This window comes from Cetorhinus maximus, chromosome 1 (genome assembly GCF_964194155.1).
Source record: "Cetorhinus maximus chromosome 1, sCetMax3.hap1.1, whole genome shotgun sequence".
NCBI classification, from domain to species: domain Eukaryota; kingdom Metazoa; phylum Chordata; class Chondrichthyes; order Lamniformes; family Cetorhinidae; genus Cetorhinus; species Cetorhinus maximus.
The window spans coordinates 106,668,688-106,685,109 of record NC_135879.1 but is presented as its reverse complement, the minus strand read 5'-3'; the positions used below and the strand labels follow the sequence as shown (position 1 = coordinate 106,685,109).

General features: G+C 43.0%; 1 protein-coding gene across 2 annotated transcripts in view; it reads right to left on the bottom strand.

Moving 5' to 3' along the window:
* The window catches only part of cc2d2a (coiled-coil and C2 domain containing 2A), a 191,960-nt gene that overhangs the window by 103,975 nt on the left and 71,563 nt on the right, over nucleotides 1-16,422 (bottom strand). The window contains exons 14-15 of one of the 2 annotated variants that reach the window (XM_078544962.1): nucleotides 3,248-3,457; nucleotides 1,945-2,045 (exon numbers count right to left, since the gene is read on the bottom strand). In XM_078544962.1, the coding sequence (XP_078401088.1) occupies nucleotides 1,945-2,045; nucleotides 3,248-3,457 (311 nt within the window). The remainder of the gene's footprint in view (nucleotides 1-1,944; nucleotides 2,046-3,247; nucleotides 3,458-16,422) is intronic. The other variant, XM_078544971.1, reaches the window with a different exon arrangement.

The window sequence follows — 16,422 nt, the reverse complement described above, 5'->3', positions numbered from 1 at the left end:
GGTGAAATATATAATGTTTAATGGGGATGGGACAGGTGAAGCTGGGTAGAAGGCCAGTGATAGGCGGAGGCAGGGTGGTGTGTTGAAATGGCAAGTGACAGGAAGGTCTGGGTCATGCTTGCTGACAGACCAAAGGTGTTCCGCAAAGCGGTCACCCAGTCTGCGTTTGTTCTCTCCAACGTAGAGGAGACCACATTGGGAGCAGTGAATGCAGTAGACCAAATTGAGGGAAGTGCAAGTGAAGTGCTGCTTCACTTGAAAGGAGTGCTTGGGCCGTTGGATGGTGAGGAGGGGGGAAGTAAAGGGGCAAGTGTTGCACCTTCTGCAATTGCATGGGGAGGTGCCGTGGGATGGGGTTGAGGTGTTGGGTGTGATGGAGGATTGGACCAGGGTGTCCTGGAGGGAACGGTCCCAATGGAATGCCAAAAGGAGGGGTGAAGAGAAGATGTGTTTGGTGGTGGCATCATTCTGGAGTTGGCGAAAATGGCAGAGGATGGTCTTTGAATGCGGAGGCTGGTGAGGTGAAAAGTGAGGACAAGGGGGGCCCTAACATGGTTCTGGGAGGGGAAGGAAGGTGCGAGGGCAGAGGCACAGGAGATGGGTCAGACACAGTTGAGGGCCCTGTCAATCACCGTGGGTGGGAAACCTCGGTTAAGGAAGAAGGAAGACATGTCAGAAGCACTGTTTTGGAAAGTGGCATCATCAGAACAGGTGCGACAGAGGCGAAGGAACTGAGAGAATGGGATGGAGTCCTTACAGGAAGAAGGGTGTGAGAAGTTGTAGTCAAGGTAGCTGTGGGAGTCGGTGGGCTTGTAATGAATATTGGTGGACAGTCTATACCAGAAATTGAGACAGAGAGGTCAAGGAAGGGAAGGGAAGTGCCAGTGATGGACCATGTGAAAGTGACGAAGGGATGGAAATTGGAAGCAAAATTAATAAATTTTTCCAGGTCCAGACGAGAGCATGAAGCGGTACTGAAACAGTCATCAATGTACAGAAAAAAAGAGTTATGGGAGGGGACCTAAGTAGGACTGGAACAAAGAATGTTCCACATACCCCATAGAGACAGGCATAACTGGGGCCCATGCAGGTACCCAGAGCCACACCTTTTGTTTGGAGGAAGTGAGACAAGTTTAAGGAGAAATTGTTCAGTGAGAGAACAAGTTCAGCCAGACGGGGGAGAGTAGTGGTGGATGAGGATTGTTCAGGCCTCTGTTCGAGGAAGGAGCGGAGAGCCCTCAGACCATCCTAGTGGGGGATGGAGGTGTAGAGGGATTGGACGTCCATGGTGAGGAGACGGCAGTTGGGGCCAGGGAACTGGAAATTGTTGATATGATGTAGGGCATCAGGGGAATCGCGGGTGTAGGTGGGAAGAGACTGGACAAGGGGAGAGTGAACGGAATCAAGATAGGAAGAAATGAGTTCTGTGGGGCAGGAACAGGCTGACACGATCGGTCTACCGGGACAGCCCTGTTTGTGGATTTTGGGGAGGAGGTAGAAGCGAGCTGTCCGAGGTTGGAAGGCCATGAGATTGGAAGCTGTGGAGGGAAGATCTCCAGAGGAAATGAGGTCAGTGACAATCCTGTCAACTACCATGGGTGGGAAACCTTGGTTAAGGAAGAAGGAAGACATGTCAGAAGCACTACTTTGGAAAGTGGCATCATCAGAACCAAAGTGAAAGTTGGGTATCAATGAGTACCAGCACTCTAAAGAGGAAGGGTTACATCAGGATACCAAGGTATAGTTTCCTTCATTTAGCATTATTCTAAAATCTGCTTTACACTCATTCTGACTTTTTTTTGTTAAGACTAGTGGATAAGAAAGAATATCCTTCAGGTCAGCAAGTGTCACTGAAATCTATAGCATATGAGAATGATGAGTTATTAGTGAGTAAAAGCTCAATTAGAATTTGGTTAACTTTGAACACAATCATATCTGCCTTACCTGATCTCAGATTTATATTCCATAAGTCTTCGCTGTGCCACTGAACTTGTCACATTATGATCATCAATAATGTTCTTCACTGCATTCCTTAGAGCACACAACTGGAAACAAACCATACCAGTCACTTTAAAGGGGCATTTAACGCCAATTTAATTCTAAGTAGAGTTGGTCAGTTCTGTATTCCAAGAACATGGGAATAATAAAATGGTTCAACAGTATTATAAAGCATGTTTAAACAGAAACATTCATCATTCAACCAAAAATAAATTTTAAAAATAAAAATCAATCAACTCCAAACTTAGTTATATTGTATCAAAATCTAACACATAAGCATGATGGCAATTCTTAATCGGACATGAGTGCCGTCAATTTCTCAGTTTTAGGCTTCTAAATATATAAAATTAATGAAGCTATAGCCTCTACCTTCAATGGATCACCCTGAGCCATTTCCATGATGTCACCGCCGATCACATTTTCCCTTCTTCCCCTTGCCTCCTCAGCATTCCGAAGGAACTGTTCCCTCCACAGCACCCTGGTCCACACCTTAATCACCCACCACACCTACCATCCCTTCTTCCCCCTGCATCTTCTCATAAGGGCAGAAGATACAACATCTGCCCTTTTACCTCCTCCCTTCCCACTGTCCAAGACCCCAAACATTCCTTCCAGGAGAAACAGCGATTTACTTGTACTTCCTTCAGTTCAGTATACCGAATTCGCTGCTCATGATGTGGTCTCCATTAAACTGTAGAGATGAAATACAGATTGGGTGATTGCTTAGCAGAACGCTTCCATTAAGTTTGCAAGTATGACTCCAAACTTCCTTTTACCTGCCATTTTAACTTTCTGTTCTGTCCTTGGCCTCCTACACTGTTCCAATGAAACTCAATGTAAGCGCAAGGAACAGTAACTCAATCTTTCGATGAGGCACCTTACAGCCTCTGGACTTGACATTGAGTTCAACAATTTCAGATCATAACCTCTTCTGCTTTTCTTCAGATGGCAGCTGTTGGTGATGATTCTGCTTTTCTCATTTACACCTCTGCTAGACTCATTTTTGTTTCTTTACTTGCCTCATTACCATTTCCTCTTGCCTTACACCATCATCCCTTTCATCATATAATTTCTCCTGCCTTCCACCCTATCTCAAATCTTCCCTTCTGTTCTTTCCCGCTTTCCCTGCACCAGTACTTGCTTAAAATCTACTGTTAGGTTCTTCACTCCTGACTCTTATTACTGTTATGACTTTGGGGTTATACGATCACTTGTCCTCAGCTTAGGTCTCATGGGTTAATGTTCATACCTTGTCAGAGTAAAGGCTGGCAAGATTTTTCTGTTTTCGAAATAGATACTGGTCATACAGCTGGGCCAATTTGGTTGCCAACACATGCTCACGACTAAACATGGGGTGGTGTGTGAACACTATGCCAGCAACATCAATATCCAGTTGAAAATGTCCGTGTAGCTCTGATGAACCAGCAATGTATCGATTATCGTACATGGACTTCTCAGCCTGCAATTACAACATAAACAGAATATGAAAAGATTAGGGAGTCTTCCACAGATTCTTTGCTTACTTACTCACAGTTCCAGAAATTATACCCGTTCTTTTTTTCCACTTCCACTCTTAAATATGTTTCAACTATATCAACATCAATTGTCTCAATGCCACTTAGTTAGTACAGTCAGGAAAAACATCATCCAAAAGCAGCTTACTTTATCAATCTCACTTCCAAAGAAGTTATAAGGCTCTGACCGAGGGATTATCAAAAATGAGTGTGCAAGGAACTCAGGGTGACTTTATGGCATGGGTCACTGGTTGGATGGGAGACAGAAAATCAGGATAAAGGGTTTGTTCTCTGGTTCCAGGAATGTAATAATTGGTGCTCCACAGGGATTTACACTGAGGCCTCATAATGCAAAATGCTATGGCAAATAGCAATTTTTCAGAGGTAAAGTGCACTGCAATAAAATTTTAATAGGACATGGTTTTTATCAATTTCCCCGATGGCTCTATGGATAAATCTACTGCCTAATGTGGCATTAAGTCACATAGCCTAACTGAGACAAATGAGCTCATTGCATCTAGAGGAACAGGACGGTGGGACTACAACTAACACCAGTATCCCTGTGCTTTGGGAACGTGTGAAGAGGGTGTGGCAAAATACCAGTCCATCAATCCTTGGTTTAAATTGTGATCAATCGGCTCCTGATTCGAAAATATGCTTGAATAAATGGTCACAGGATCAGGTTATGATACATCCCACTTCTAAATTGCATCATAACACTCAATGTCCACACTCAAAAGTGAAATATAATAATTTGCTGAGGTCGTGGAGGGCTTCTGGCACTTGTGTACTGTATCTCATCAAGATTCAGTACACTAAAAAGGGCGGGAGGAGGGCAAGGGAACTTGTCTGTACCTCAGATGCATGCATATCCTTTCCTGGTAATTGCACAACATTCACAGTGTAAAATGTAAATACTTGGAGAATCAAAACGGGAGGGCACAGATTTAAAGTTTAAGGCAAAAGAAGCAATGGAGACATGAGGAAAATCTTTTTCACGCAGTGACTGGTTAAGATCTGGAATATGCTGCCTGATGGTGTGGTGGAGGCAGGTTCAATTGAGACAATCAAAAGGGAATTGGATTAATGTCTGAAAAGGAAGAATGTGCAGGGTTATGGGGAAAAGTAGGAAAATGGTACTAGGTCAATTGCTAATTCAGAGAACTGGCGCAGACATAACAGGCAAAATGGCCCCTTCTGTGCTGTAACAATTCTGTGATTTTGTGATTTCACTGGAACTTGAAAGAAGTGTTTGGGCCCTTGGACAGTGAGGAGAGTGGAAGTAAAGGAGCAGGTGTTGCACCTTCTGCGGTTGCCCCTTTACTTCCCCTCCTTTCAAGTGAAGCAGCACTTCACTTGCACTTCCCTCAATTTAGTCTACTGCATTCGCTGCTCCTAATGTGGTTTCCTCTACATTGGAGAGACCGAATGCAGACTGGGTGACCGCTTTGCAGAACACCTGCGGTCTGTCCGCAAGCATGACCCAGACCTCCCTGTCGCTTGCCATTTCAACACTCCACCTTGCTCTCATGCCCACATGTCCATCCTTGGCCTGCTGCAATGTTCCAGTGAAGCTCAACGCAAACTGTGGAACAGCACCTCATCTTCCGACTAGGCACTTTACAGCCTTCCGGACTGAATATTGAGTTCAACAATTTTAGATCATGAACTCTCTCCTCCATCCCCACCCCCTTCCCCTTTCCAATCCCCCTTTTTTCCAATAATTTATATAGATTTTTCTTTTCTCACCTATTTCCATTATTTTTAAATGTATTTCCATCCTTTGTTTTATCTCTACCTTTTAGCCTATTTCGATCCCTTCCCTTCACCCCACCCCACCCCCACTAGGGCTATCTCGTGCTGCTTTCTACCCTTAATGTCACCTATTAGCACATTCCTTAGATAATATCACCACCTTCAAAACGTCTGTCCTTTTGTCTATGACATCTTTTGTCTATCTCCACCTATCACTGGCCCTCTATCCAGCTCTACTTGTCCCACCCCCCCTTAAACCAGCTTATATTTCACCTCTTTTCTATTTTTCCTTAGTTCTGTTGAAGAGTCATACGGACTCAAAACTTTAACTGTGTTCCTCTCCGCAGATGCTGTCAGACCTGCTGAGTTTTTCCAGCTATTTTTATTTTTGTTTTGGATTTCCAGCATCCACAGTTTTTTGCTTTTATCCCTTGGTACAGGACTCCTTTCTAGCACCGTCTTGTCTTTCATGGCACACTCTGTTCCAGGACTGCAACATTGTATATCTCTCTCATCTTATTCCAGTGGACATGTCTTTCATATTTGCGACCACTGTAATTTTAATCCACAATCCAACAGAAAATAAAAAGATAGGTTCCTTACAGTAGTCAAACAGAAATAAAAAGATATGTTCCTTATAGTTGACTCATACATTGGTCTTAGATTTTCAAGAGTATATCTTACTGGAAAGTGGGGACGTTTCATTTTCTACACAGGCTGTCTTATATGAGCATAGATACCGCAACCAGCAAAACAGAAGGTCAGTTATTGCTGAACTGCAGTTGACCTAAAGTCATATTTCAGAATCTTTTGTCAGAAGTAATGAACAGTGGCCAATGAGCCACTTTAATCACCCTATTATAAATACTTTGGTAATAAATAATGAAAATGGCATATACAACATAATAGTCTTTTAAATAAAAGATCTTCAGGATAGCCTCATCGAGATTTTATAACACTAGTAAATCTTTTTGAAATTATTAAAATAACACTCTTTTCCCTCCCACATAAATGAACAATTCTGTCAATCTCCATTTCATGTAAAGTGGCCTCTACAGAACAACATATACTACAGCGTTGTATCTTCTTCATTGTCAATGCACATTTACCATTCCTTTTTGTAAGATGAAAACCAGAACTGGGCACAGTACTGCAAGTGTGGTCTAACCATGGATTGAAATAAATTTTACCTAACCTCCCTGCATCTGAATTGTATTCCTCTATAAATGAGCCCAAGAGTTTCATTTACATATTTAAAAACTTTATTAATCTCCGCTGCTACTTCTAAAGATTTGTGAATGCGTATCCCAAGATTCTTGGGCACTTCTAACCCATTTGCATTCTTATTCCCCAAGGATTATGCAGCCCCTTTATTCCTCCTAACAAAAGGTTCCACTTCGTTCTCACCTCTATTGAAATTTATACCCACATTCTGCATCTTAATTCAAGTCTTCTGTATTTCATCAGTCTTCCTCAGTGTTAATTATAACCCCTGCCTCCCACCCCCCCGCCTCCCCCCACCCCCGCTGGCCCCTGTAATCAATTTGGTGCAAAAAGTACTTTTGAGCCCAAATCATTTATGTAAATAGTGAACAATGGTGGTCCAGTACCTGTTCCTATGGATCACCACACCCTACTTTCTGCCACTCTGAGCAATTACCATTAAGTCCCTTCTCGCTGTTTTATCTTTTGTAGTCAGCTTGCTATCCACTCAGCTACTTGTCCCCTAATGCAGCATGCTCTTTCCTTAGTTATTAGTTTATTGTGGTAATTTATCAAGGCCTTTTTGGAAACACAAATATATTCTATCTACTACACTACCTTTATCTACCCTGTTACTGCAAACAATTCAATAAGGCTGTTCAAGCATGACCGCCCCCCTCTAAAATCTATGCTGTCTATTCTGTATTTATTTTCATTTTCTGATCTTCTTCTACTAAATCTTTGAGTAAAGATTCCAATATCCTTCCTATCTCAGACATTATTCCCTAGTTAATTATTCCCTAGTTCCCTGGATTTGTTCTATCTCCACTTTTAACATATAGAATAACTTTAGCCATCCATCAGTCCTTTGACACTGTTCTCTTTTCTATTTGCATTTTTATAAATATATAACAGAAATCACCCAGCCCATGGCCCTAAGAATAGACTCATGCTCAACACATGAACCGGCAGTTAAGGCTGAATTAATGATCTCCCTATCAATTTAACAGCCAACTCCAACTCCAACCAGCCACTTAATCACAATTCATATTTGGTAACAAATCCTGCCAGCTTAGACAGTGGCATGGTGGTATTGTCACTGGACTAATAACCCAGGGATCCAAGGTAATGATCCAAGGTAACGGACCTGGGTTTGAATCCCACCCTGGCAGGTGGTGAAATTTGTATTCAGTAAAAAAACAATCTGGAATTAAAAGTCTGATGATGAATTGTTGTAAAAAACCCATCTGCTTCACTAATGTCCTTTAGGGAAGGAAATCTATTTTTACCTGGTCTGGCTTACATGCGACTCTTAAAATGTCCTCTGAACAAGGGCATTTATGGATGGGCAATAAATGCTGGTCTAGCCAGCAACACCCACAATCCATGAACAAATGAAAAAAAAATCCTCCACGAAAGGATCCAACCATTGCAGTACCATCAAGGGAGCTGGGTGGTGGCAGTGGAAGATTCGTATTTCTGTACATATTGTTGGCTGGGAAAAGCTAAATGGTAAAAAGGGAGAAAAGAAAAAAAGTTTCCTAATTGCTATAATATTTTCCCTCCAGTTTAGTCAAGCTTTTTGCACTCGTGCTCTGCAATGTCTACTTTTGATGAAGCATCTGATGCAATATTCTATGCGGAGCAGAACTAAACTGTACTTTTGGTTGAAGAAATATGCCAAAATTACTTCAGGGGAAGATTTTTTATAAAAAGACAGCTTTATGCTGCAGATTTCATAAATCACTTGGAGAAAAATGTTCTTGTATCCATAATCAGCTTATCAGGCTTGATAACACACAAATACCAAAATACACTGGAAGCTGTACGTAAAGCTTTTAAATGTGACACATTTATCTGATCTATATTTATAAGTATTAATAGATTCCAAAAGATTACACAACTATATAAAAACACAACTATATAAATAAGTGCAGTTGGATTGGTACTCAAACTACTACACATGCTGAATAAAACATAAAAGTTAAAAAGCTAATTTTAAATTTATATAGGAACAACATAACTCGATTGCATTTTTTGAAATCATAACACACAGACTTCTTTGCTTTTGAAGTACGCACCTAGACAAATACTGTCAGCAGCTTTTTATTGTTAGAGGGGCTTTTTTAGCGTAGTGGTTCTTAAAGTGGGGTCCATGGACCTCCAGGAGTCTGTAGAGACTTTCTCGGGATTCTGCAACAGAGGGACAGTCTTAAGGGTGGGCAACTGCCCAGGGGACCATGCCAAGAGTAATCAAATGAAAGGCAGCAGGAGGGATGCTCTGCTCCCCCTGTGCTCTTCCATTTCCCCTGCTTTCCGAGGGCTCTCTCCGTGCTCTATTCTCCCCATGATCCTGCTGTCTCCATGATCTGCTTCCTCCGGCTCCTGTCAAGGATAGACAGAATCTGCTGTGGGAAGCAGGATGCAGTAATTATAGTTTTGGGAAATGTAGGACTGTAGCTTTAAGAATAATCTTGTGTTGTAGGATCGCATGATCTGTGTAAACCAATGTGTTAACAGCGCGGGACCTCTACAGTGGAGTTCTTCTTTAGTTATGGAGTTTGATGCACACGTGCAGTGGCTGCTGCTTTCTTGTAAATAAAGGTAAACTCTATAAAAGCTGGGACTCTGGAACAAAGCCGGAAACACCCCCGCTAACTGAAAACTGAGAGGAAACAGCTCAGCAACTAAAGCGAAAAATAACTTTCATTAATGTGGAAATAATCAGTCTTCTAGCAATTGGCAATTTAAAAAAATTAGAATGTTATTTTTGTCACAGAAGAGGACACATAATGAGACAGTGAAAAGCAAGATTTAAACAGGCCTCCAAACAACAAATGAAGTCCAATGAAGTCTATAGTGTAGAAGAGGCAGAAACAACGAATTCTGACGTTTATTCATTATTCAACATGAAAGTTGGGAAGACAGCCAATATTTGTTACAGTGCAAGTGAATGGTAAACCATTAAAAATGGAAGTAGACACGGGTGCTTCTACCACTGTAATAGGAGAACACACTTTCAGATATTTAAATAAAGGTGATCAACAATTAAGTTTGGAACAACATCTGCCAAGTTGAAAACAGACACAGGCAAAGAAATCCAGGTAAAAGGTATCAGCAGAGTAACTGATCATTATAGAAACCAAATGACACAGTAACCAGTGATGGTATTAGAAGGCAGAGGATCAAGCCTTCTAGGTCGAAATTGGTTGAGGGAAGTTAACCTTGATTGGTCAGTGACATTTCAAAAGGAAGCTGGAAGAGTTCCTGTCTTGAAAAAGGAACAAGACAAAGTACTTCAGAAAGAGCCTGGAGAGTCCAAGGACCGCAGCAGAATGAAGAAGAGCGTGTAAACATTCAGCAATCTGAAGAAGTGAAGACTGTCTTAAACAATGACATGGAAGAACAGCAGAAGAAACTCAAGGAGACTCTGCTGAATGACAGAATTCAAGATGAAGCAAGTGACCTTCACAAAGAAAAGGAAAACCTGTTGAAAGGTCTACACTACAAAGGTCCCTCAGGTCAAAGTTTGTACCTCTAAAAAATTACAGAAACAGGAAGAGTTTAACACCTCTCTGAACAAACTGAAGAACCAATTGGCAAAAAGACGCAGCAATGTTCAAGTTTCCAGGAGGAAGCCAACAGATATAAGAAGGAGACAGGAGAGCTGAACAATCAACTGAAGCTAAAGAGGCTTTGAAAGCAAAAGTCGATGAAGTCAAGGGTAGCTCAACTACTGAACTAAGAGAAGTTGAGATTTCATCTGAGAGAAATCTGGCCGACAGTGAAGTCTAAAAGAGGGCCGAGATTAAATTCTGTGGTAAAAAGAAGACGACATATAGGAAGAGGAGGCAGAATTACTGATGATGCGCCATCTTCGGACAAGACTAAGCCTGATACTTCCCAATTTGGAGGGGAAGGTGGAGAAAACTCAAGGGAACTAAAAAAGCGACTCATGATTTGCAAAGTTACGAGTGACAATTTACTGCAGAAGCAGTATATGTAAAGAATTTCGGTGGAGGACCGAAGTGGTTACCTGGTAAAGTGAGCTCTGTGGCTGGACCATTATTGTACCATGTGGAAGTGGAGGGCCGGATCACCCGTAAGCATGTAGATTCTTGTGGGGAGGTTTGCTAGTGCTGTTGGGGAGGGTTTAAACTAACTTGGCAGGGGGGTGGGATCCTGAGAGGAGGTTTGATGCACAGCCTAAATTAGAAGAGGGAGCAAGTAAGTCTGGAAGGCACAGAAATTATAGGCCAGTTAAGGCACAAGGGAGTTTTGGCAAGGATGGGTGGTATTTATTTTAATGCAAGGAGTCTGACAAATAAGGCAGATGAGTTGAAGGCACAAATTAACACATGGAAGTATGATGTCATTGCTGTCACAGAGACATGGTTGAGAGGGGGGGCAGGATTGGCAGCTCAATATTCCAGGAAATTGGGTCTTCAGGCGAGACATGAAAGGAGGTAAAAGAGGAGGGGGTATTGCAATATTGATCAAGGAATCAATTACATCAGTAAGGAGGGGAGACATCTTAGAAGGCTCCTCAAATGAAGCCATATGGGTAGAACTGAAAAACAAAAAAGGAGCAATCACATTGCTGGGAGTGTACTATAGGCTCCCAAACAGTCAGAGGGAAATAGAACAGGAGATATGTAGGCAAATTTCAGAAAAGTGTAAAAATAATAGGGGAGTAATAGTGAGGGATTTCAATTTCCCCAACATTAACTGAGTTAGTCATAGTGTGATAGGTTTAGAGGGAGCAGAATTCTTAAAATGCATCCAGGAGAGCTTTTTAAGCCAGTACGTAAAAGGTCCGACAAGAGAGGGGGCAGTCCTGGATTTAATTTTATGGAATGAAGCCGGGCAAGTGGTAGAGGTATCATTGGGGGAGCATTTTGCTGACAGTGATCATAACTCCGTTAGATTCAAGATGGTTATGGAAAAGGACAAGGATGGGCCAGAAATCAGAGTTCTAAATTGGGGGAAGACCGATGTTAATAATATCAGATATGATTTGGCCAGAGTGGACAAGGAGCAGCTACTTTTAGGTAAATGTCCATCAGAGCAGTGGGACTATTCAAGAAGGAAATAGGGAGAGTACAGAGCCAACATATTCCAGTAAAGACAAAGGGCGGGACCAACAAATCCAGGGAACTCTGGATGTCGAGGGATATACAGGATTGGATAAAGAGAAAAAAGGAGGTTTATGGCAGATACCGACGGCTTAAAACAGCGGAGGCCCTAGAGGAGTATAGAATGTGTAGGGGGGGGACTTACGAAGGAAATTAAGAGAGCAAAAAGGGGGCATGAAAAATCATGCAGGTGAAAAAAAGGAAAATCCAAAGTTATTTTACAAATACGCTAAGAGTAAGAGAACAACTAGGGAAAGAGTAGGGCCCATGAAGGACCATTGTGGCAATTTGTGTGTGGAGCCAGAAGATGTAGGTAGGGTTCTACATGAATACTTTGTATCGGTGTTCACAAGTGAGAGGGACGATGTGGGTATGGAAATCAGTCAGAAGGGCTGTGATATAATTAAAGAAATTAGCATAGAAAGAGAGGAGGTTCTAAGTGGTCTGGCAGGCTTAAAAGTAGATAAATCTCCAGGCCCGGATGAAATGTATCCCAGGCTGCTGAGTGAGGCAAGGGAGGCGATAGCAGGGACGCTGGCAATAATTTTCAATACCTCTCTGGCCACAGGAGAGGTGCCAGAGGACTGGAGGACAGCCAATGTGGTACTGTTTTTCTAGAAGGGAGGAAGGGATAAACCAGGGAACTACAGGCCAGTCAATCTAACCTCAGTGGTGGGGAAACTATTGGAAGCAATTTTGAGGGACAGAATTAATCTACTCTTGAAGAGGCAGGGATTAATCAAGGACAGTAAGCATGGTTTTGTCAAGGGGAGGTCATGTCTGACCAATTTGATTGAGTTTTTTGAAGAGGTGACCAGGTGTGTAGATGAGGGCAATGAATTTGACGTAGTCTACTTGGATTTCCGCAAAGCTTGTCATAAGGTCCCGCATGGGAGACTGATAACGAAGGTAAGAGCCCATGGGATCCAAGGCAATCTGGCAAATTGGATCCAAAATTGGCTGAGTGGCAGGAAGCAGAGGGTGATGGTCAAGGGGTATAAACGATTTAGACTTGAATGATCAATAAGTTCGCGGATGACATGAAAATTGGTAGGGTGGTAGAACCTTAGATTACAGAAGGATACAGACGGACTGGTCAGATGGGCTGATCTGTGGCAAATGGAATTTAATCTGGATAAGTGAGAGGTGGTGCCCTTGGGCAGAGCAAACAAGACATGGGAATACACAATGAATGGTAGGATCCGGGGCGGTACCGAGGTTCAGAGGGGCCTTGGTGTGCATGTCCACCGGTCCCTTAAGGTGGCAGGGCAGGTAGAAAAGGTGGCTAAGGACGCATATGGGATACTTGCCTTTATTAGCTGAGGCATAGAATATAAGAGCAGAGAGGTTGTGCTGGAACTGTATAAAGCGCTGGTTCGGCCACAGCTCGAGTATTGCATGCAGTTCTGGAATCCGCATTATTGGAAGGATGTGATTGCTCTAGAGAGAGTGCAGAGGAGATTTACCAGGGTGTTGCCTGGGCTGGAGAGTTTTAGTTATGAGGAGAGATTGGATAGACTGGGGTTATTTTCCCTGGAGCAGAGGAGATTGAGGAGGAACATGATTGAGGTGTATGAAATTATGAGGGGCATAGATAGGGCAGACGGGAAGGAACTTTTGCCCTTGGTGCAGGGATCAATAACCAGGGGGCATAGATTTAGGGTAAGCTTTAGAGGGGATGTGAAGAAGAATTCTTTCACCCAGAGGGTGGTGGGAATCTGGAACTCACTGCCTGAAAGGGTGGTAGAGGCAGAAACCCTCATAACATTTAAGAAATATTTGGATGTGCACTTGCAATGCCATGGCATTCAAGGCTATGGGCCTAGTGCTGGAAAATTGGTTTAGAATAGTTAGGTACTTGTTTGACCAGTGCAGACCCGATGGGCCGAAGGGCCTTTTTCTGTGCTGTAGACCACTATGACTCTATGATTTAAGAAGAAGAGAGATACCCCAACAAAATGGTGTTCCACCTGTAACCATTATTGAACCAGTGGTTCCTGTTGAAGTTGCTCAACCAAGGACAGACATGCCTGATGTCTTTGTCAGAGTCAAAGACACTGAACTGCAAGTGCTTAATGAAGTATCTGATGTTAATGCAGTTCCAGAGAATGTGATTCCTACAAAACAAGCCAAAGTTGTGGAGCTACAATGTTCCACATGGACCAGGAAACCACCTGAAATCTGAACTTGTAATTTCATGACCTGTGTAAATATTGTCACGTAATGAGATAAATATCCTTGTAAATACAAAATATACAGAAAAGTTAAAGGGGGAGGAATGTAGACATTATAGTTTTGGGAAATGTAGGACTGTAACTTTAAGAATAATCCAGCATTGTACGATCACATGATCTGTGTAAACCAATGTGTTAACAGCATGGGGAACCTCTACAGTGGAGTTCTTCTTTAGTTATGGAGTTTAATGCACATGTGTAGTTGCTGCTGCTTTCTTGTAAATAAAGTTACATGTTTCCACTAAGAAAAAAAGTTGTCTGAAGACCAACGCTATAACACATGCACACCCATTTATGCATATCAGTACCTGTACCAAATTCCCTAGATTTGGGTAAGATTCCATTAGATTGGAAAATAGCAAATTTAACTCCTTTATTCACAAAGGGAGGGAGACAAGAGGCGGCAAACTACAGGCCAGTTAGCTTAACATCTATCCTGGGGAAATGTTAAAAGCTATGATTAAAGATGTTAAAGCAGGGCACTTGGAAAATTCAAGATAATCAGGCAGTGTCAACATGGTTTTGTGAAAGGGAAATCATGTTTAACCAATTTACTGCAGTTCTTTGAAGAAGTAATATGTGCTGTGGATAATGGGGAACTGGTGAACGTACTGTGCTAGATTTCCAGAAGGCATTTGATAAAGTGCTACATCAAAGGTTATTGCAGAAAATAAAAGCTCATGGTATAGAGGGTAACATATGGACATGGATAGAAGATTGACTAGCTAACAGGAAACAGAGAGTTGGCATTAATGGGTGATTTTCTGGTTGGAAAGTTGTAACGAGTGCTGTGCCACAGGGATCAGTGCTGGGGCCTCAACTTTTAACAGTTTATATAAATGACTTGGGTGAAGGGACAGAAGGTATGGTTGCTAAATTTACTGATGACAAAGATAGGCAGGAAAGTAAATTGTGAAGAGGACATAAGGAGGCTACAAAGGGATATAGATAGGTTACGTGAGTGGGCAAAGATCTGGCAAGTGGAGTATAATGTGGGAAAATGTGAAATTGTTCATTTTGGCAGGAAGAATAAAAAAGAAGCATATTACCTAAATGGTGAGAGATTGCAGAGCCCTGAGGTTCAGAGGGATCTAGGTGTCCTAATGCATGCATCACAAAAGGGTAGTGTGCAGGTAGAGGAAGTAATTAGGAAAGCAAATAGAATGGGGTGTAACTTCCGATGGAGTAGCAATTGAGTCGAATTGCTACTCCCCTCGAAGGTTCTCACCTTAAAATCCTGGCGATCCTATCTTACCCGACTTTCCGACACGGGATGGGCAAGGTTTGGGTAATGCAGTGCACCCCCGGGGCCTAATGTTGAAGTGCTGTACAGTCGAAGAAAAGTAAACCCCACTCCCTTTTTATGAAACTAGCTGCCATAAATCAGGTAAGTTTAAAGGTCCAGCTAGGTTTAAAGGTCTTTGACAAGGTAAGTGCATAAAGTGTATAAGGTAAGTGGGTAGGTTCGGGGGAGGGGGGGTGGGTCGGGTTGGACCTCTGGTGGGGGGGGTGGGGGGCAGTCGAGTTGGGTTGGATCGAGTCGGATTGGCCGGGCCTCAGATCGGGTCTTGGTGGAAGGTGGTGGGGCGTGGGGCCTCGGGGGCCTGACAGGTGAGCCAGGAGTTTCACGGTTTAAAACAGCGAGAAGAGAGCCGGGAGCACACGGTGAGTGGATCTGCAAGGGAAGGGCAGCAGCGGCAGAGAGCCCCTTCAATCTGTTTCTACCTGTCTGGGCCAAAGTGTGACGTCAAAGGAAAACAGGTAGGTGATTGGTGGGTATCTTTTCCCTGTCTCTTTTGATTGGCCAAGTGGTTTAAATCAGGAGACATTATTACAGCTGTAGAGCACAGTTAAGAAATTCACTTTTAAAATATTTAACATCCAAATTAATTAACTAAATAGAATAGAGATGGCTGAGCAGGCGATGTGCTACAGCTGTAGCATGTGGGAGCTGGTGGATGCCAGTACGATCCACAGTGACCACATCTGCAGCAAGTGTTGGCTGCTCAAGGAACTTCAGCTCAGAGTTGAAGTCCGAGCTGCAGACACTGCGACACATCAGAGAGGGGGAGAGTTACCTGGACACTGTTTCAGGGGACAGTCACACCCTTTAGACTAATTACATCAAATTTGCTCTGCGGTCAGGGACAGGAGGGTATTACGGCTGCGAGTGAGGCAGGTATGGGGAATCCAAAATTTAGCTTTGAAAGAGCCTCAGCTAGTGCCCTTTTCCAATAGGTACGAGGTTCTTGCTCTGGGTGTGGATGAGGGCACAGACTGCGGGGAGGATGAGAGAACTGACCACAGCACCGCGGTACAGAGCGTCATTCAAGTGGGGGGAGAAAAGAGAAATGTAGTAGTAACAGGGGGTAGCATAGATAGGGGAAGAGATACTGTTCTCTGTAGCAAAAACAGAGTCCCGGAGGCTGTGTTGCCTACCTGGTGCCAAGGTTAAGGACATCTTTTCTGGGTTGGAGAGGAACTCTGATTGGGAGGGGAAGGATTCAGTTGTCGTGGTCCAGGTAGGTACCAATGACATAGATAGGACTGGGAAAGAGGTTCTGCTGAGGTACTATGAGCAGC